This window comes from Asparagus officinalis, chromosome 4, assembly GCF_001876935.1.
Source record: "Asparagus officinalis chromosome 4, Aspof.V1, whole genome shotgun sequence".
Lineage (NCBI taxonomy): Eukaryota > Viridiplantae > Streptophyta > Magnoliopsida > Asparagales > Asparagaceae > Asparagus > Asparagus officinalis.
In genome coordinates, this window is record NC_033797.1 from 146,200,854 (window position 1) to 146,222,430 (window position 21,577).

Here is a 21,577-nt window from a genome sequence, read left to right on the forward strand (position 1 = left end):
CTTTTTTAAACAGTCGGGGTTGCTAACCCCGACTATTTAGTACATAAAAATTTTGGATTTAAGGGTTCTAATTGGGGTTTAACACCCTCCTAAACAGTCGGGGTTGCCAACCCCGACTGTTTAGGAACTTCATTAAGCCCACGTGGTAAAAAGTGGGTCGATTTTGATAAAAAAAAATCAGGTTGATTTTGAAAAATAAAAATCTCTTGGGGACTGTTTTGAAAATTTGTTCTATTTATGTGCCATTTTAGCCTTCGTTCTTTTCTTCTTCTCTGTCTTCCACCTCTTTAGATCTTTTTCCCCTTGTTGTTCTCCCACTCCTCTCCGGTAAATTAAAACCCTTAATTAAACAACTCCCCCAAACCATCCCTTCCCTTTTATTCTCTTAGTTAACTAATTTCCTCAGGGAGAGGAAAAGAAAAGTGAAGAATGGAGTTTTGGTTTCGTAGAGAGAGCCAAGCCCAGCGCCAACACCACCACCACCAGCAACAACCATGTATTGCTGATGCTTTTGGTGATGACGTGGTGGCTTTGGCTGTGGAGAAGGGCAACGGCTTTTTCTTGGGTGGTGAGGATTTCATGGTGGATGATTTGCTGGACCTCGGTGAACTTGAAACTGAAGAAGAAGAAGAAGAAGAAGAAGAAGAAGATGGTGATGATGAGCGCCACAAGGAAACCCAACAAGGAGGACTAGGGCAAGGAGGAGGAGGAGGAGAAGGAGGAGAAGAAGAAGAAAGAGGAAAAGAGATTGTTGGAGCTGAAGCTGGGGAAGATAACAAGAAGCCTGATGTCTCCTTTGAGCCTGAAGCCACCCCTTCTTGTTCTCCTGTTTCTGAACTCAGTCTTCCGGTAACCGTACTTACCTTTCCTCTTCTTTTTTTTTTCGCTCTGTAGTTCTTTTTTCTCTGCTTCTCTCTCTCTTCAACCAAAAATTATAAATTAAATATAAAAAAGAATCTTTCCTTCATCGGGAAAATGATATTGATGAATGAGTTGTTGCAAGTATTGTTACTAATAATTCTGTGTTTCTGTTGTTGTTGTTTATGGGTTACAAATTAAAAGATGCACGATGGGGCGGAGTTGGAATGGGTATCACGCATCGTGGACGACTCCCTCTCTGAATTCCCGACACCACCGAGCAGCAGCAGCAGCAAGCAGGCAGCAGCAAGCAACTGTGGCCGCTGCGAAAGGCACCCGATTTATTAGTGGAGAAAGCTCACCCACCGCCAACATCAACCTCCTCCCGTACTGAAGTCCAAGAGGAGCAAGCGTGCTAGAACCCTGTCTGCTTCCTCCTCCTCCTCCAATTGTAGTTACTCCTCCTCGCCCTCCTCCTGGGGCGGAGGGGCCCCACTTCTCCTCCTCGATGCTTTACCCACATCTACTTCCTCCTCCTCCTCCTCCTCCTGCTCCTCCCCATTATCATCCTCACCGTCACCATCGCTGTCATCCCGTTTCATTTTGGCCCACCACCTGTTCGATCATATTCCTTCTCTTTCTTCTGCGAACACCTCCTCGTTCCTCAGTAAGCAAAGCCGAATTCAAAATAATCCGACAATGTTGAAGAGCAAGAGTAAGAAGAAGAAGAAGAGAGGACGCAAGCAGTTCGTCAATGGTGCAAAGGGAAGAGGCGATGCAGCCACTGGTGGCGTTAACTAAGACTCCTCAGTGGGACCCGAAGGAGCCAAAACTCTGTGCAACGCATGTGGGGTCCGATACAAGTCGGGGCGTCTCCTCCCGGAGTACCGCCCCGCATGCAGCCCCACCTTCATCAGTCACATCCACTCCAACAGTCATCGCAAAGTCATGGAGATGAGGCGTAGCAAGGAACCTCAAGAGCAAGATGATGAACAAGAGGCCAAAGGCCAGGACAGGCTTCTTCTCATTTCCTCCGTAGCCTAGCGCTATCACTCCACTCTGCCTCTGCCCTGGACGTTTTTGGCCTGCCTCCATCCACTTTACATTCTCCCCTTCATAAAAAATAATAATTAATTACATGTTTAGAAATTAAGAAATTTAGGTAGAAGCAGGCATCAGATGTTATTAGTGGTTTTTATTTGCTTTTAATTAGGTCGTGTTAGGGTTTGGGGGTAGAAATTTCTCCTCGTTTTGCAGGATATAAAATAACAGATGTAAGGAGAGTAGGGAAGGGGAATTAGTCAGGAATTAGGCTTTAGGGAGGAGGATACGGAGGGGTAAAAGGAAAAGTGTTAGCGTGAATATTTCTCAAATTCGCCTGCTGTAATTTTTCCTTATGAAACTTAGTTTTAGTTTTTAATTAGGAGTATGAAGATGGTATTGATGGAGTTGCAGAACCATCGACCTTTCCTTTTCCTTTTGTAAGGCATCCGTATAAATTTTCTGTTATTTCTCTTTTCATTTTTTTTCCCCAACCATATATGTTGCTTATAATCAAATAGACATGAATGGAGATCGTTAGAGTCAGAGACACAGATATTATTCCTTGGTGCTTCGCTTTGCTTCTTGGATTTGCGTTGCTCTGCTTTCTGGACCGTTGCGTGCGCTTGCACCTTATGAATTCACATGACTCGCTGCTTGTCATTGTCTGTGTTTGGAGCTAGTTAGCTTGCTTTGTCGCTATGCGTGTATCAGTGCCGTTTCTTTTCTAGTCGTGCTTTGTTTCTTTTGGCTTTTGAAATTAAGGAGCGGTGTGTTTAATCACGGAGAAGTAGCAGTGCAAGTATTTGGTATTCATGGTAACAACTATGGATTTACTATGGGTTTTGTGCGTAATTTCTCAGCTGAATAGTATCCTAATATATTTTGAATACTACTGGGTCTGGTGGTTGGCTCCTCACCTTGCGTACTTGCGTAGTCACCATTCGCATTGGTCAATTACAATAAGCGCTTTGTTGTTGTGGTTGAGACTTGAGGGTGATACGATTCTTGAATACCCTTCTTTTCTGCACGGCTCCCCAGCTCCGTTTGACCGACCCTCAACTACGCGTTGCAAAGTTGAACTGCTTTGCTCACGCTATTATTGTGATGCACCCTTGATGGTAAGATACAAAACTTGTTTTGGGGGACCAAAGCGCTTGTTTCATGCCAAGGTCCCATTAGAGCCGTTGCCCCTTGACTATTATTCTCATCTTTCTTTTGAGCATGTTTTACTTGGTCTCTTCTTCACTTAACTACTATTCACATTTGCATTTCTTGTATGTTACGTGCACAATAACTAAAACAGAAGGTTTTTCTTCCTTCCCGACGTTAGTCTCTCAAAATCTCATATTTTGAAACTTGTCCCCCAAATCTTCATATTTTAAGATTAGTCTGCCATGCCCTTTGGCCCCGTTGCTCCAGGAACCAGTACATTTGAATGAATATAATCAAGTAATCATTTTATATAGATATAGATATGAGAGGCTGAGTGGTTCATTCTAGTAGATTTTATCTAAGAACTTATTTGGCTTCTTAATATACATAAGTGTGATGTTTTGCTTCATGCTGCCAGAAATGCTATGCTTCCGAACATGGTGGTACGATGTTAGTGTCTTGTTCTTGCACTTTTTTCGCGTAGAGCTGCTACCGTTTTTCGTTAAAAATATAGAATATGCAGCGAAGTAAGTAAAATAAAAGCGAACAACAATAATTAACCACAAATAACAACTAATCAAGGGCATGAAAATTTTTATAGTGGTTCGGATAATAATCTTACGTCCACTTTTCTTACGAAGGGGCTTCTTCAATACGTTAAGAGTTCTCCTGAATCACAACCCGATTTAGTAGGCCAATCAAAGATCACACCCTGAAATTTAACTGAAATCTGTTGTCTAACCTAACTCTTTACAATGAGTAACACCTAGCTCTAGCTATTACCAATCCTCAATTATCATCGCCTTGAGTACGCTCTAAAATCAAGTTCGAAACAAAAAACCAAATACAGTTTAAGCACAGAAAGTAAGAAAGATCTTACAATCCTTTTCTATTAACAAACAATACTTCGATGATTCAAAGTGAAACTTGATCAAGAACGGTGTGGATGATGATACCAAGGGTAACTCTCTTCATTGAGATGATTCGAAGAAGATGATTGTGACGAGAAAGAGTTGGTTGAGGTTCCGGGGGTTCAAGACACTAGTTCAATCTTCTTCAAACAAACACTAGAATTTTTCTCTTCAAGCTATCTTTTTAAAACCTTAGAATCTTCTCTTTCAAATTTCTTTCTTTCAATCTCATATTGCATCTGATTAATCAGGAAAGAGATATTATAATTATAGTAAAAGTTGGAGATGAAAGAGCTCAATGAACGGTTGTGATTATATTAACAATTCTATAATCTGACATCTTAACTATCGATGGACCTTCACTACCATCGATGCATCTCTGAGCATCGTTGATGGGCGCCTGTAAATCATCGATGGGTCGAATTCCTGTTTTTGAAAATATGTAATTTGTTCATAGACACCATCGATGACCTCAACCTCATTGATGGATTCAAAGTTGAAATCATCTTTCATGCTGATTTTCGCGTCATTTCATCTCGTACTCTTCATATATCTATTTTCACCTATACTATATCATCTCAAACAATTATTACTACCAAATAAGAGTTTGTTATTACGTAAACAAGAGATATTGTACTGAGTACATCCAAATGTTTTCCTCTCCTCCATAATAGAAATGGTAAAAAAAAGATTAAGAAAAGCATGAATCAAGACGAACGTAATTATTGTAACAAATTAAGGACTCATCAAGATTCTGTGTTCTTAATTTAAACTTGAGGGGCATGCACATGATAATTAGTGTGCAAAGCCAAAAGAGGAGCAAATAATACTTGTATAGTACTTTTAGGGGAAGCCGTGATGGGGTGCTCTTAAGTAGTGTTTTGTACTTGTGCCTGTTTGTCACAAGAGTGGGGTGATGATGATGGTAAATAATAATACCATATGATGATGAATGATAATGCATGCATGCTTCTCCCCTTTCCATTTCTCTTCTGGTTGCTTTCCTACTCTTTTCCTTCTTTCTCTCTTGCTTCTTTTCTTTGATCTTGTCACTTGCTAAGTACTAGACAACTGGTAGTTCTCTTTGGACCGTACGTGTTTAATTGTGTGTGTATGTATGTATGATAATATATAACATTTGTACAGTTTTTGCTGCTGATAATTGGTATGCAATTGGGGCCTTAGTTCAGTTGTGTGTGGGCGAATCATCTCCTATGTGCAATCGCACCATCCGTTCACCAAAATCCCCTGCATAATGACTTGTCTGCATCATTTGCATCATTTGAATTTGTGAGTGAAGTGGAGTGGAGGGGCCAAACTCACTTAGAGCATGCTTGGTAACTGATCAATGTGGTTTATAAACTATTTTTTGTGGTTCATAAACTACTGAGACATATATTGCAAATAAATTGTTTTCTGTCATAAGTCAAAAAAAAGAAAGTTGGGTTACCAAACTAGTTTTTTGGTAGCTTATAAGGCACCAAGTTTGATCCAGTAAAAGACAAGTTTGCCCTTCATCCTTTAAGAAAAATTTAAGTCCTTTCTATCTCTAACCCCATTGGAGTCATGTTCTTTTTTGTCATTTTGACAAGAAGAATAAATTATAAGCTACTCATTGCTAAGCACTCTACTATTGAAAATATATTATAATTCATTAAATTTACCAATCACTTTGGGTTATAATCCACCTAGCCTATAAGCCATTAATTTGTGGATTATAAGCTAAGTAGATAATAATCCATACTTCCCAAACATGCTCTTACTCACTTGAAACACAAGTGATGACCCGATCCAACCCGTCGCATATCACAACCATATGCCATATGGTTAAAAAAAATCCCACTGCAGAATGCACCTGAAATAGGTTAGACGATACCTCTATTAAGAATCGTTGTGTCTCCTCTCTATTTCGCTTGTTTCAAACTATATATGTACGCTCAGATGATCTATTCTATTAACAGATTTACCTTTCAATCTAATTATTTTCTAATTTGTCCCTTGATTAGATGAGAAAATTTGTCGCCATTGAAAATGTGAATTGGTCAGATGGTTCCTAAGATCCCTCGTGTGTTGATGGTGGCAACCCCCAGTGTTAGCAGAACCAAACACACAATCATGCGAAGAAGGTTTGAAAGAAGAATTATAGGAACACTTGGGAAATTCTCCAAGTGTAGAGTTCAGGCGAGCCTGCCTTGATAGGCGAGGTCTCGTGTTTTGGCAAGCTTCAGCCTTCTGGCGAGCTCCAGCTTCTGTTTCATTCAGGCGAGGTCCGCCTGTTTGATTGGTCTTTGTTTTGCCTTTTTGGCCAAGGCATGTTTTTAGACGGGCCTGCTAGGGTTCGCCTGAATGGTGGCTTCTGCTTGTGACGTGAAGCTCGTATGATGTGCGAAGTTTACCTGTTTGAGGGCGTAGCTCACCTGAATCATGGTGCTCGTCTAATTTTGGTAGCTAGCCTGATCTGGGCAGATGTCTTGAAGAGCGAAGCCCTCCTGACTTGGGGTGCTCGCATGTCTTGCCAAGCTCGCCCAAATGGGGAACTTTACTGCTGGAGTGAGGCTCACCTGAAATATTAGGCTCCCTTGAAACGCCAAGTTTGCTAGTTTTGGGAACTTTGCTGCCAGAGCAAAGCCCGCCTGAGTAGGTGGGCTCGCCTGATTGACGTAGTCCGTCAAAATTAACTGGGAACTTTACGTCCCTGCTTGGCTCTTTTCAGGCCTGAATAGTAATTCAGGCCGTCATAGGAGATAGCGGCTTGTTCTTCTTAGCGGGTGAGAGCTTGTCATCATCGCCATTTGGCTCTTTTGGAGAGGGGAAGATAGAACCCTCTGCTGTTGCTCGGGTAGAGCTCTTGGGCATGGCTGCCTCAGGCACTTTGGGCTGACCCGCCGCTGTGACACCTCTACGGTATCGACGAGAAGCTTTACCGCTAGAGAAGGAAGAAGATAAGTACTCCTGGTACTTAGCTTGGTTGAACTCAATCACAAGGGACTCGACTGTCGTCCCCTCCGCAACTTCGTCGAATTACGCCACCACCATTTCAGTTGAAGAAACAATTCCTCCCGCTGTGGTCGTCATCTTTTGTTTGGTGTAAAAATGATTCTCCAAAGAAGATTTTTATTGATAAAAATAGCTTATTACAAGTCAGGAATCAGATTACAACAGAGGCGAAGAGAATGCTCTTCTTGTTTAACGTGGGTTCTTCGGTAGCGATAGAATGTCTCCCTCGAATGCTTGCGTCAAGTTTGCTTCCCTTGGACGATTCGATCAAAGTTGTGGTTGAGCTTTAGTACGCAATAGAATCTCTTGTGTGATTGAGTTTGATAAATACCCGAACTTGATGAGTATAAAGGCTGAATGCTTAGAGAAGGCTAATATGCAATAGTTTGCACAAAGCTAAGAGTCTCAAATCTGAGAGTTCAGATTGAATATACTTCAACAATCCAAGCAAAAGGCCAAGAAGGTTCTACCAAGCAAGCCAATGAAGACCTCTGTTTGAAGTCTTAAAATGCTCAGCCATTTTGAAAAATATAGCCAGCCGAACCGAACCAGCTAAACCCCTTTCATATTGGCAAAGGGGTCCTATAAATAGGCAAGGGATGGCATGGGTCATCCCTTGATTTGTGGGATGTGACCACTAATAGGAGTAAGAAGTAGCATACTCCTCTTATATCTATGAGATGTGACCACTATAGGGGTGATGGGAGCCATGCCTCATTACCTTGGATGTGGGAAGTGGGTAGGCCCACTCCCACAAGCAAGCAACCACTTGCACTGTTCAAACGAAGCTGACAAGCTTGTAGGCGAGCTTGAGAGCTACTTGAACATTCAAGCAAGCTTGCAGGCGAGATTGGAGAATAGGTGGGGTTGGCTGGCGGGCCCCTCGAGCGTGTGAACTGGCATTCGTTGGCAAGCTGAGTTCGTGCGGGCGAACTCACTGCAGGTGAGCTTGACTCGTGCGGGTGAGCAAAGTGTTCAGGGGAGGTCAAGCGCATGCTGACAAGCTCAATAATCAAGCGAGCTTGACTCGTGCTGGCGAGTCAAGCAAACAGGCGAGGTCGAGGCTGGCATGTGCAAGCGAGCCAAGCAAATAGGTTAGCTTGGCTTGGCCTCTTGAATGCAGGAGAGCTTTGCTTGTGCTGGTAAGTCAAGCAAACAAGCGAGCTTCATCTTTTGTTTGGTGTAAAAATGATTCTCCAAAGAAGATTTTTATTGATAAAAATAGCTTATTACAAGTCAGGAATCAGATTACAACAGAGGCGAAGAGAATGCTCTTCTTGTTTAACGTGGGTTCTTCGGTAGCGATAGAATGTCTCCCTCGAATGCTTGCGTCAAGTTTGCTTCCCTTGGACGATTCGATCAAAGTTGTGGTTGAGCTTTAGTACGCAATAGAATCTCTTGTGTGATTGAGTTTGATAAATACCCGAACTTGATGAGTATAAAGGCTGAATGCTTAGAGAAGGCTAATATGCAATAGTTTGCACAAAGCTAAGAGTCTCAAATCTGAGAGTTCAGATTGAATATACTTCAACAATCCAAGCAAAAGGCCAAGAAGGTTCTACCAAGCAAGCCAATGAAGACCTCTGTTTGAAGTCTTAAAATGCTCAGCCATTTTGAAAAATATAGCCAGCCGAACCGAACCAGCTAAACCCCTTTCATATTGGCAAAGGGGTCCTATAAATAGGCAAGGGATGGCATGGGTCATCCCTTGATTTGTGGGATGTGACCACTAATAGGAGTAAGAAGTAGCATACTCCTCTTATATCTATGAGATGTGACCACTATAGGGGTGATGGGAGCCATGCCTCATTACCTTGGATGTGGGAAGTGGGTAGGCCCACTCCCACAAGCAAGCAACCACTTGCACTGTTCAAACGAAGCTGACAAGCTTGTAGGCGAGCTTGAGAGCTACTTGAACATTCAAGCAAGCTTGCAGGCGAGATTGGAGAATAGGTGGGGTTGGCTGGCGGGCCCCTCGAGCGTGTGAACTGGCATTCGTTGGCAAGCTGAGTTCGTGCGGGCGAACTCACTGCAGGTGAGCTTGACTCGTGCGGGTGAGCAAAGTGTTCAGGGGAGGTCAAGCGCATGCTGACAAGCTCAATAATCAAGCGAGCTTGACTCGTGCTGGCGAGTCAAGCAAACAGGCGAGGTCGAGGCTGGCATGTGCAAGCGAGCCAAGCAAATAGGTTAGCTTGGCTTGGCCTCTTGAATGCAGGAGAGCTTTGCTTGTGCTGGTAAGTCAAGCAAACAAGCGAGCTTTGGCTTGCGGGCGAGCTTTGCGTGTTGGCAAGATTTAGCTTGAAGGCGAGCTCTGCTTGGCCTTTTGAATGCAGGCGAGCTTGACTTGTGCTGACAAGCAATGCAGGCGAGCTCTGCTTGGCCTTTTTCTTGCGTTGAGCACGCAAGCGAACTCAAACAGACAAGGTTAGAGCCCTCTTGCGTAAAAGCAATTTTCATTGCCTATAGCCTCATCGAAAGTGATATCTCTACTTAGCACAATGTTTATATTAACTGGATCCAAAGATTGTATCCTTTCACATCACGCTTGAATCCAACAAATATGACCTTTCTAGCTCGAGGTTCTAATTTATTAGTCTTCACATGATAAAATACAGGGCACCCAAATAACTTGAGCTGATCATAGTCATGTGCTAGCTCTCCCGACCACATCTCCATAGGGGTTTTTCCCTCAATCACAGATGAAGGTAGCCTATTAATGAGGTGGCTCGCATATGAAAGTGCATCAGCCCAAAAGATCTTCTCCAAACCACTCTGCGATAATAAACATCGAACCTTTTTTAGTAAAGACCTATTCAATCTCTCTGCCACCCCATTCTGCTACGGCGTATGACTTACTGTGAAGTGTCTCTCTATGCCATCGTCTCGACATAGCTGCTAAAAGGGGTCTGAAGTGTACTCGCCGCTATTATCAGATCTTAACGTCTTGATCTTTCTCCCAGTCTGCAGTTCTAATCTCCTCTTCCACTCCACAAATAACTCCAGGGCTTCATTCTTATGCTTCATGGTGCACACCCAACAACGCCTAGAATAGTTATCTACAAAAGTGACGAACCAATATCGACCACCAAGTGATGCCGTCTTGGTAGGACCCTTAACATCCGTGTGCACGTAGTCCAAGATGCTCGTCGTCCTATGTATGGTTGTCCAAAACTTCACCTTTGTCTTCTTGCCAAGAACACAGTGCTCACGGAATTCAATCTTCCTACTCTTGGCTCCCTTTAATAGTCCCTCCTTGCACAACGTCTGTAGTGATTTTTTACCTGTGTGCCCCCAATCTGTAGTGCCAAAGTCTGCTCGCGTCCACCTCTGAACCAACTGAAGCTACCTGGCCAATCTCGGTGCTCCCCTTTAGATAATAAAGATTCCTACTACGTACTCCCTTCATTACTATCAAAGATCCATTAGTAACTTTTGTTACAGCGTTCTCAAAAGTCACCTTGAATCCCTTTGCCGCCAAAGCCCTAACGAAAATAAGATTCTTCTTCAACTGAGGAACAAATCTCACTTAATTCAGCTCTCAAACAACTCCATCGTGTATCCGAATCCTGATGGTACCTATCCCACAAATACCACATGATTGATCATTTCTCATGACTACCACGTCCCCATTGAGCTTCTCGAAAGATGCAAACCAATCTCTCCGGGGAGTCATATGATAAGTAGCACCATAATCCGACATCCAATCCGATGCATCCCCATGGTTAACCTCTGGAGTACTCAATAGAGAAAAGCATGAATCATCGGAATCGTTACCACTTTTAGCAACATTCACCTCATTGGCCTTCGGACCCTTCTTCTTGCTATTCTCCTTCTCTTTGAGCTTCAGGCAATCTCTCTTTCAATGTCATTGTTCTTTGCTGAAAGCACACTGGTTCTTTGCTAATTGGTAGTGGCCCCTTGATTTTGATCTGCTTCGATTATCACCTCTCGGATAGGAACTCATTCCTCTCGTCGACAAGGCCTCTACTGAAGTGCTAACTCTGGAAGTCTCTTTGTCCTTCCTCCTTAGATCGTAATTCGTCAACGCATTAGTCACTTCATTATAAGTGATGGAAGATCTACTGTTCAACAAAGTGAGCATGCATGTATCATACTCCTCATCGGGTAAGGAGCCTAACAAAATAATCACATTGTACTCATCCGTTATCTTCTCATCAATGTTCGCCAAGTCGGACAATAACTTTGTATAGTTGTTCACATGATCCACAAGTGAGGTACCACTAGACACCTGGAATCTAAACAATCTTCACAGCAAGTGCAAACGGTTCTCAAGACTCTTCGTAATGTGCTTATTGTTGAGAATCTCCCACATCGATCTTCATCGCAGACTTACACCAATCACATCATACTTTAATTCTTATTCCAAACAAGATCTAATTACCCCCACAAGCGATTCGGTTCATATTGTCCCATACCGTCTCATCATACTTCGGTGGCCTCTCATAGACCATGATGGTCTCTTCCAAATTTTTGAGCATTCAGTGCATCTTGCACACCACTCATCCACAAACCAAAGTTGATCTTGCTGTCATACTTCACAACACTGATCTTCATATTTTGAAGTGCAACATGAACTATACTCGTCACCGCCTTGCTGTTTTTACCAACTTCTTCTCCCATTGCTTGCAAACTCCAAATTGTAAAGAAATATTTGAACTTGATAGAATTGAAAAATTACCCAACTAAACCTAAATAGGGTTCCAACACGATCTCCTAGCCACACGAAGAAAGCGAGATCTCCAACCGCAACTCTGCAGCGCTATATCCACTGAAGCCTAGATCTCCAAGATCCAAGCTTCCAACATCGAGCCTTTCTCCACCCAATGCAAAACCCTAGATCTGCAAATCTAAACTCTGATACCACTTGTCGCACGCTAGCGTGCTCGCAAACCAAACGAGTCGGCGATCGATGAGATAAGAGCCAAACATGAGTGCAATTCACAAAATAACAACCAACATCACACAAACACAGAGAATTACGTGGCTCGGCAAATTACCTACGTCCATGGGGAGAGGATGTGAAAGATTTCACTATATGGAGGAGAAACAATGGGTTACAATCTCTCAAACAACTCTCAAAATAACCCAACCAATGATCTCACGCTCCCTCACAATAATATCCCTCTCAAAGTGCTCAAAAGAACCAATTTTCTCTGATTATCTCTTCTCCTAAACCCTAGAAAGACGTGTTTCTATTTATAACAAAACACAATCCAGAACAAGCTGGGAATCAGAAAACGCGTCTGCCACACCCGAGTGTGGCACATACTACACCCCTTACAACGAATTATAGCAGACAACTGCTGCCACACCTGGGTGTGACACGCACTACATCCCTGACAACGAATTGTAGCAGAGAGTTTCTACCACACCTGGGTGTGGCACGCACTACACCTGTGGCTCCTGAATTTTCACGTTTTCCAACATTTTGAACAATTCGACGTCGTTTTCTACCGGTCATTGTCTGGAAATGACGAAAAACACCCAAAATAGTTGATTATAGTATATTCATGGCTTTCGAGCACGTATCTGATGGAGCATCCACAAAACGTTTTGAGAAGTTTTATTAGGAAAAGACTCCAAATTCTCCTTTCTTTTTTGGGAAGTTTATTCAGAAAATGGATACTAAAAAGTCATCGTGCATTACTAATCCCATTAGAATACAACATCAACAATAAAGCAAACATTAAAAAGTATCATAAGCAGAGGCCCTACCAATGACTAGCTCAATTCACCACAGAAAAAACGGTCATATTCAACAAATAACAAGGAAAAGAACTTAGGCACGCTAGCTTTAAAACTCCCATTCACAAAAGAATAAGAACATGTTAGCCAAAGGAAATTCTGGGATCTACATCTACAAGAGGATTTAGCCAAATCTGTGTGTGTTGGATACCATTTATCCAATTTCCAACTTCCTTAATGATATATTAAAAAAAAAATTCCCCCTTTCCCCTACATGACAATTTATGATGGACCGGGATTATAGGACAACAAGGGAAGTCAAAACTATTGATACAACAGCATATTGACCTCAATTTGCACTAACCAATGTCGTCTGACTCCGCATCTCGGAAATTAAGAGTTCAAAAATGAAGATGAAGCAGTGCGGTGCACCACAAACTATCTCAGGACCGGCGGAACTGATGGCGCTTCTCACCAGAAACTCTAGCGGGTGATTCCCCTTTCTTCTGAAACTTGAAGGTAACATGTTCCTTCGGCTTTCGTTGACTTACAGCTGCTCTCTTTTTCATCTTGCTTAGGCTGGGCCTATACAATATCACAGTTCGCCCAATCTGATCAACAGCTACTGACCCAGTTGCTTCCTCAAGTTTTTTAATCGCATCAATGAGCTCGTCTGGGCAACTTCCATGAATTTTGAGCTGCTTGAGTAAACAAAACAAGCATTGAAGCACGTTCAGATAGTGTTAAGACTTGTATAAGAACTACAAACTTTACATATACATATTGCACGTGTAATTTAACAGACTGAAGCTAGGGAAGGTGTTATTCGAGAAGTAAAAAAATGGATAGAAGTTCTCGAACCTAAAGGATTTAGAGTTAAACAGAACAAAAACAAAACCCATGAAATGCAATTTTAGTAAAATTGTGAAAAGAATAACAGTATTATTGCCTCGGTTAACCTAGGAGTAATTGTTTTTGCTACTTAAGAACAGTTACTTATCAAGGCGGCAAGATTAAGGATGATGTGATTCATCGAATCAAATCAGGATGGTTAAGCGGAGGAGTGCTTTCATAATCCTATGCCATCGTAGAATAACTTTGAAATGGAAGGAATTAACTCCATAGAATAACTATGAGACTCACAATGCTTTATAGATTAGAATGCTGGGCAATTAAGAAATATTTACAAAAAAGTGTAAAGATGGACAAGTGAATATACACTAATAGATGGAACAAAAAATTAGTGCATTAAATGGAAGTCGCAGGGTTCTCATATTGAGGATAGGAGAATACTATTTGAGATGGTTTGGTCAAGCACAATGGAGGCATTAAATGCACCAGTTAAGAGAAGTGATTTAAGAAAAACAAATTATTGGATAGAGGAGAACTAGAAGTCAAGTGTGTTACTTAGGCCAGGGTCCTGCTTTCTGCTCGTCACGGCTCGTCTGGCTGGACAATACAAACTCAGGCCGGCTTTGATGAATCTGGCCTGCTTGGATGTAGGGGCCACGAGGCGTTTTGACAAGGTGTAGTAGCCTGATAGCCCAGCCTGGGTAAAAAAAAAAAGCAACCCCAAGCCACGTGTTACACCCCGATGGGTGAGCCATTGGGGAATTTGATTCGCTTTAGGTTCCTCATTAAAAGCCTTTTCTTTAACTCATTAGGCCCAAAAGTCTATAAAATAACCCCAAAACCCTCATTCCTCACACGACTCTCAACCCCCAATGTTTAATTCCCTCTACTTCCTTTACTCATACTCTGTCAAATACTCTTTAACAGGCTAATATTCTCAGGCGTCTACTCTCACAACATGGAACCTCGCTCATTCTCTGGATACTATACTGATGCAAATGGAAGCAATAACTCACTATACATTTTGCCCACTTATTATTATGATGGTGTTGGTGCTAGTGGTAGCGAATGCACACCAATCGGTAGTGTACCATACTATAATTCCTCTGCCACTGGTATATTTGAGACCCCAAAGGTACTGTACCTTTCACTTATTCTGCATACTCAAAACATCCGTGGGGTAGTTCTACAACTTCTTTTTAACTTTCACATGTTGAGTGGCAATAATTCTCTGCACCTTTGCATGCACCATTACAATTTCCATTTATTCTTGAACATCAACAACATCATACACCATAACAATGAGTTCCTGAAACACAAGCTCCCGGAACACGACCACCGTCAACTATTTTTAAAAGGTCTAGAGCTACCATTTTTGTAGCCTGGAGCTATTTGGCAAAATATATTGGACCAGATGGTAAAAGGAAAGCCCAGTGTCAAACTTGCAAGAAAGTAGAATTTGGCATAGGCAGTGGCACAGGTCAGTAAGAAGTCATTGTGATGAAACACAAGCTACCACAAGTCAGCTAAGAGGCTAAACAGTCATAAAGTGCATAGAAATCAAGAAAACGTAGCCAAATTTATAATTCAGTGGAAAACCATTCTATTTCAGAAAGCAGCATTTTTTGAGAAATTCATCGGGAGGCTCTTCTGACATGAATATAAGAAGGCAGATAGACTCCCAATTGCTGAAAAAAAGAAGGTAAAAAGGTATGTAGAACCAATGTAGATAAGTTTTGCAAGCAACATTAACAGCTAATTCTTTTAAAATAACTCAGTCAGAACATATTATGTGTATGATTGCCTTAAACTCCTGCAAGTTTTTTTAGATTGTGGTGTCTGTATTCAGGTTTGTTTCTACGAAGGTGCCTGGGTTATTAATCTTACGACAAATCAGGTTTGAAAATACTCCCCGGAATGCTACTAAGTGAGACTCCATTGTTGGAAAAGCAGTTGTATTATATACCTCCTCCCCTAAACAATAGAGGTGGAAAGCCTGGGCAAAATAGTCGGGTTTCATGAAGCCCAAGGTTACAACACCATAGACTCCTGGCACCTCAAGGAAATTAAGAAGCCTACCCCAGATAATCTACCTAAACCGGGTTCAAGGGAAATGGAGCAGAACAGTACAGCTCAACTACAAGAAAAACATGAGAGAGAGAGAGAGAGGGGATACACTCGGAGGAGATCAAGAAGTTCAAGGATAAACCTAAGGACGGGCCTGTGAGGGTCGAAACAACTGTTGCTGTCCGATTGGCTGGTAGGAGGTGACAGTTGAAGGAGTATGCAGAGAGCATGCTTCAAGTTGAGACCACTAGGACCTCCAAGACGAAAAGGATGAACAACCTGGTCATCGTTAAGAATCCAGACCACACTAGAACCCCTTAGATACAAGGATTGCATACAACATTTAGTCATATATGTGCCCCCCACCCACCCACAAAGAATCGAACTTCAAGGCCTTAATGAAGGGTTCGTAGGTGATCAAGTGAGGAAGCTCAAGATGTATGAAGGGTTGCTCACCAAGGGGTTAGGTGGTTTTCAAGGATGTTTCTATTTTCGTAACCACCTTGCACCCCCTACACTTTTTACTGTCGTCGATGGCCACAGCAGTACAGTGATGCCGACCCGATGGAGACCTTAAATCCTCTTTGTTCTTCTTGGTTTTTATTTTTTTGGTTTTTATCAAACAATATGATAAGATCAAGAGATTAAACGTTAAAACTACTTTCATCATGATCAGACTAGATTACCAGTCAACAATAAATCATGATGACATGTAAATTAGATCAATTAATCAACTGAAAATCTATCTTTTGTGATACATTAAATCAATTATGATATCGTCAAAGACAAGCTTATTCTTTTTTTTTTTTTTCTTCATCAGATTCTTTTTCTCTCAATGACCCACGAGGCGCCAGTTATCTATTTGCTTAAATGGGCGAATGAAGAGTTGAAATGGGAAACGCCTAAATAAAGTTAAGCGGAGGTGAATTGGTCAGTGGATAAGGGAAGAAGAAGGAAGCAGAACCGTACACACCTTTAAGAGCTCGTTGGACTCGAGGTTTTCGAGGAAGGCGGCGGCAACGGACGGGGTGACGCCGGATTTGCCCACCTGTTGGGATTTGAGCTTCTTTCCCAGGCTGTGGGCGAATGAGGCCAGTTCTTTCTTCTCTTTCACGCTCAGCTTCGGGGTCTCAAGTCTCGGAAGCACTACTAGCTCCTCTTTCGAATCTTCTTCCTCCTCTTCTTTTTTGAGGTTTGGGTCAGGGTTTTTAGATGTCCCACCCTCATAATCATCATCATCTCCTCCTATTGGGGATTTGTAAACATCATTGTCGTCGTCGTCGTCTCGGTGTTGTTGCTTGAAGTCGACCGAGGAGGAAGAAGGAGAAGCCTGGAGGGGAGAGGGGGAAGAGCAATAGAAAAGACGAGAAGGAGAAGAATGATGCCGAGAGGGGAGGGTCTTGCAAAATGTTAATGCTCCTCCCACTAAAGATAACGATGAGGACGAGGCAGGAAAAGAAAATACTGGAGAAGGAGAAGAAGGGATGAGCAATTGAAGTCGTTTGAGATTAACGTGGAGAGATGAGGAAGAGATGGTAGGAGAGCGAGGAAGAACGAGACCAGTTGCGGCACAAGTGCCCATCGTCGGGAGGATTAGGAGGATTTGGGATGTGGATCCGACTGAGAACAGGATAAGCGAGAACCAAGAGAGAGATACTTCTTGGTCTTTTATGTTCGATTACACCAGTATTTTATCCTGTGTTAAATACGCTCATAACTCCATATATTGCTATCTTAAAAAAAAAAAACCGAAAATGCCTCTTTCAAAACCCATCATGTTTATCTCATTCTAATTTCATCTCAAATCTTTCTGTTCCGATACCTCGATTTGAAAAAGAAAGAAAATTTTAAAATAAACCTATTCAAAATTTTAATCCCAAAATCGATCGTATCCAAACTTATTTATCAAAATCGACCAACTTTCTCGTCACGTCAGCTTCGTGACTAGAAAGTGGGTCATTTTAAAGAAAATCACGGTCCTAATTAGTCAGGGTTGTCAACCCCGACCCCGACTAATTAGGACCTCGCCTGCAGCCCTCTCATGGTTAGGTAGCTAAACAAGTCGGGGTTTAAAACCCCAACTAATTTTGTGATAGCACAAAATGGTCGGGGTAGGAAACCCCGACCATTTCGATGCGCCAAGTCCCAATGGTTGGGGTTGGGCAGGGTTGGGGTTCCCAACTCTGACCATTTACCAGAGACTCGCAATAACCCCCAACCCGAAAATGGGGGAGGGACTAAGTCATGAAATAGTCGGGGTTGCCAACCCCGACTATTTCTGGTGGGTCCCCTCCCCATTATATATACTGACCGAACCCATTTCTTCCCCCAAATCGGGATTTTCTCCTCTCCAACTTCGGTCTCTCTCGTTCAGCCACCTTCCCACTTCTCCCAACTCCATTTTATAGTCGAATTTCGTCGTGAAAGTTTGCTTAAGATCTCTAGGGTAATTTCTCTTCCTTCTCTCCTCTTTTAAAATGTAAAAATCTAGGGTTTTCTATCAATATCCAATTTTCTAGGGTTTGAAATATATTATCAATCATTATATTTGTGGTGGTTCGAATGCTTTTTGTGTTGATTGTTGTAATTGAAATTAAACTTTTAGAGCATAGAATGTTCATTTCTAGGGTTTAGGATTTTTATTTTGGGGTTTAGGGTTTTTGATCAAAATTATATGAGATTATTTGCATCTTGAGTTTTCCTCTCTTATTCAATGCCCTGATAAACCTTTTTATTTTTTGCATTTAAATGATATAAATTTTTTTTTGCATATGTTGGACAATATAATTTTTATTGCTTGCTCTTATGGTGGGAAAATTAATTATGGAATGAATAATATGCCAATGTACATCGGAGGGATAATGACGCCATTTATGATCTTACTATGCCTTAATTAAGGAATTACACCGAGTTACGAAAATTGACCCACGAGAGTACCGACTAAAAATAATATGCAATTGGCCCATAATTTTTGATAGAACATCCGTAGTTGTGATCTTAAACGATCATCATATTAGTATTATGTGTAATTTGAGCAAGTCACAACCAACGGTAGAATTGTTTATTGAAAAGTTGCCATATAGTTTGTGCCAAATATTCAAACCTCCAGGAGAATTCTTACGCACGTTAGATTTGGGAGTTGAGTCTGATAGTTTTCTTTCTTCTTCGAGTGAAATGAAGCGGACTCAATTTCAATATCTAAGTGTACCTTCATTCAGGGGAACATAAAATATCATGAACAATGAAGTCCCTTATGAAAATATGAGGCCGTTAAGAGGGGCAACAATTAAAGAGGATGAAATAAGCAATGACTCTAAAGGTGAAGAGAAAGATAGTGCACCAATTGATAATTGTAATTTGTGACTGAAGATGTTGAAGAGAATCCGGATAAGCCTTATGAGGCTTATGTTAATAATGAATATGTTGAGTACGAAGAACCACCCCCCGACGAGTTTGAAGATGATGAGTGGATTCGTTCTTCCACAGTACAAGATATATGCATTGGCCAAAGTTCAACTCATAGAAAAGATGATGACATCCCTTTCAGAGTTGGAGATTTATTCAAGACCAATGACCAATTGGTTGATGCTATTCGTAATTACTTACTCAAAAAGAATGTCAAATTAAAGTAAGTTAAAAGCTATGGCACAAGTTAAGATCCAATATATTTTATGAATACACAAAGGAAAGGTCAGGCCGAGGGAAATGAAACTGATTACGCGTGTCCTTGGAAGTTATATGCATTTGCTGTAAAGAAACATAATGGGAATTTTAAGATCACTAAATACTACGGTGTTCACACATGTACCAATCTGATATTAGAGCAGGATCACAATGGTGCATCTGTCTCTTACATAGCACGGTTGATTATGCCAAAATTAAAGAAGAAGCTTGAACTAACTCCCGGTAATATAACTGAGAGAGTGCTAGATATGAAGTTCATTGAAATATTATATAGTAAAGCATGGAATGCAAAGAGAGTTGCGATGATAAAATATTTGGTGATTGGGAGAAGTCTTACGCAACACTATGTCAATATCTTGATGTGATCAAAAGAAGCAATCCTGGATCTGATTACAAACTCATAACCAAAGAGATCAATCTGGGAGTTTATCAATTCACCTCTGTATTTTGGGTATTTGGTCCTTCAATTGAGGGATTTAAATTTTGTCGGCTGGTTCTTAGCATTAATGACACACATTTATATGGTAAATATAAGGGTGTATTTCCTGTTGCTATAAGAGTAGATGCAGATGGTGACTTATTTCCTTTGGACTTCACAATTGTGGAGGTTGAGAACAGTGAAAATTAGGAGTAGTTTTTTTTTCCTACATTCAATTATATATTTTTAATGTGTTGCCTCCTAGGAAAATTACTTTTATATCCGATAGAATGAAATGTATTCCTAAAGCATTGTACAGGAGATTTGGCTCTCATCACCATCACCACTATCGCTTAAGACATAATAGATCTAATTAAAAAAAGAGCTTTGTGTAGAGGATAAAATTTGCCTTAACCTCCAGAGAGACTGAATCTCGCTTGTATTAGTCGAGCCTACACACGGACGAAGTTCTCCCGCTCAACTGGGTGATCCGCCAGGAGATCAAAATCTCGCCTGCACGTTTGACTCGCCTGGGGAATCAGGAGTCGGATTCACCCATGCACCCAAGCAAGTCGCCAAGCAATCGACAGACTTGTCAGACTCGCTCGAGTACCAAGCAGCCGTAGTATCACGTACAGTGATGGGCCTTCCCGCTTCCCACGACATGAAGGGAAGGAGCGCAGTACTCCGAGACCATCAAGTAGCCGCTCACAGTACGAGCGACCAGTCAAATCCATGTAATCGCCAAGTCCGCCTGCATGCTCGTGACTGAAATTCGCCTGCTTACTCGACTCGCCTGCGTGAGTCAAGAGTCGAACTCGCCTACAAATGGTAAGCTCGCCAAACTCACCAGAGTACTTGGCAGCCGCTATACCACGTACATGGATAGGTCTTCCTGCTTCTCGCGACGTGAAGGGAAGGAGCGTAGGTACTCCAAGCCCATCAAGTGTTCGTCCACAGTACAAGTGACTGGTCAAATCCACTGTGTTGCTAGACTCGCCTGCATGCTCGGCTCGCTTGCACGAGTTGAGTTCGTGGGACTCGCCTGCATACCTGACTCGCCTGCACGAGTCAAGCCCGTCGGTTGGCAAGCTCGCCAAACTCACCAAGATATCTGGCAGCCGCAATGTCACGTACAGGGATGGGCCTTCCCGCTCCCGCGACGTGAAAGAGAGAGAGTACAGTGCTTTGAGCCCCTCAAACTACCGCTCACAGTACAAGTGAGAAGCATGGTATCTCCCAACAGTACATGGTCATATCCCATGATTCAAGGAGTGACCACGCCGTCTCTCCTCTATTTAAGAACATCTCCTGGCTATAGAAAAGAGGTTCGTTCATAGTTAATTGATTAATTCAATCAGTTAGCTGAACCACTAGCTATCAACTCTCGACGGAGTTGATGACAAGCTCTTTGCATGACCTTTGCACTATAGCATCCTCTCCTAGCTTCGGGCCCTGATCGCCATCGAACTCGGAAACTCGAACTCGACTAGCACGAGCTCCTACTGCGCACTGAAGCTTACCAGCAAACTCGATCGAATCGTCCAAGGGAAGCAGACTTGGTGTGAGAACCGAGCGAGGCGTCCTATCGCTACCAAAGTCCCCACGTTAAACAAGGAGGGCCTTCCCTCTGCTTCTGTTATAATTTCGATTCATTAGTTTATAATAAGCTATTCTTATCAATACAAACAATACCCTCGTTTTGGGAAATCAAAATTTACACCTACAGAAGATGGCGACCACAGTAGGAGAAGCTGTTTCCTCAACAGAAATGGTGGTAGCTCAATTCGACGAGGTTCTTGTCGGGATAACTGTGGAGTCCCTAGAAATCGAGTTCGACCAGGCCAAATACAAGAGTACTTGTCCTCCTCCTCCTCTGGTGGCGATG

General features: G+C 42.1%; 2 protein-coding genes across 3 annotated transcripts; one reads left to right on the forward strand and one right to left on the reverse strand.

Annotated features, from left to right (window-relative positions):
- Positions 283–2,453, forward strand: LOC109839456 (GATA transcription factor 6-like). The gene is given in 5 exon segments (XM_020407879.1): positions 283–849; positions 1,063–1,205; positions 1,314–1,475; positions 1,567–1,670; positions 1,673–2,453. Coding segments are annotated over 5 exon segments (1,059 nt in total). The 5' UTR covers positions 283–429; the 3' UTR covers positions 1,903–2,453.
- LOC109839673 lies at positions 12,773–17,257 on the reverse strand. Of its 2 annotated transcripts, none has more exons than XM_020408189.1 (2): positions 16,561–17,257; positions 12,773–13,369 (listed from the first exon to the last, which is right to left on the reverse strand). In XM_020408189.1, the coding sequence occupies exons 1-2, from the start codon at positions 17,167–17,169 to the stop codon at positions 13,112–13,114; spliced, it is 867 nt and encodes a 288-aa protein (XP_020263778.1). In that variant the 5' UTR covers positions 17,170–17,257; the 3' UTR covers positions 12,773–13,111. The 2 variants fall into 2 exon arrangements, with proteins under 2 accessions (XP_020263778.1, XP_020263779.1); XM_020408190.1 differs by having other exon boundaries at positions 12,773–13,366; positions 16,561–17,256.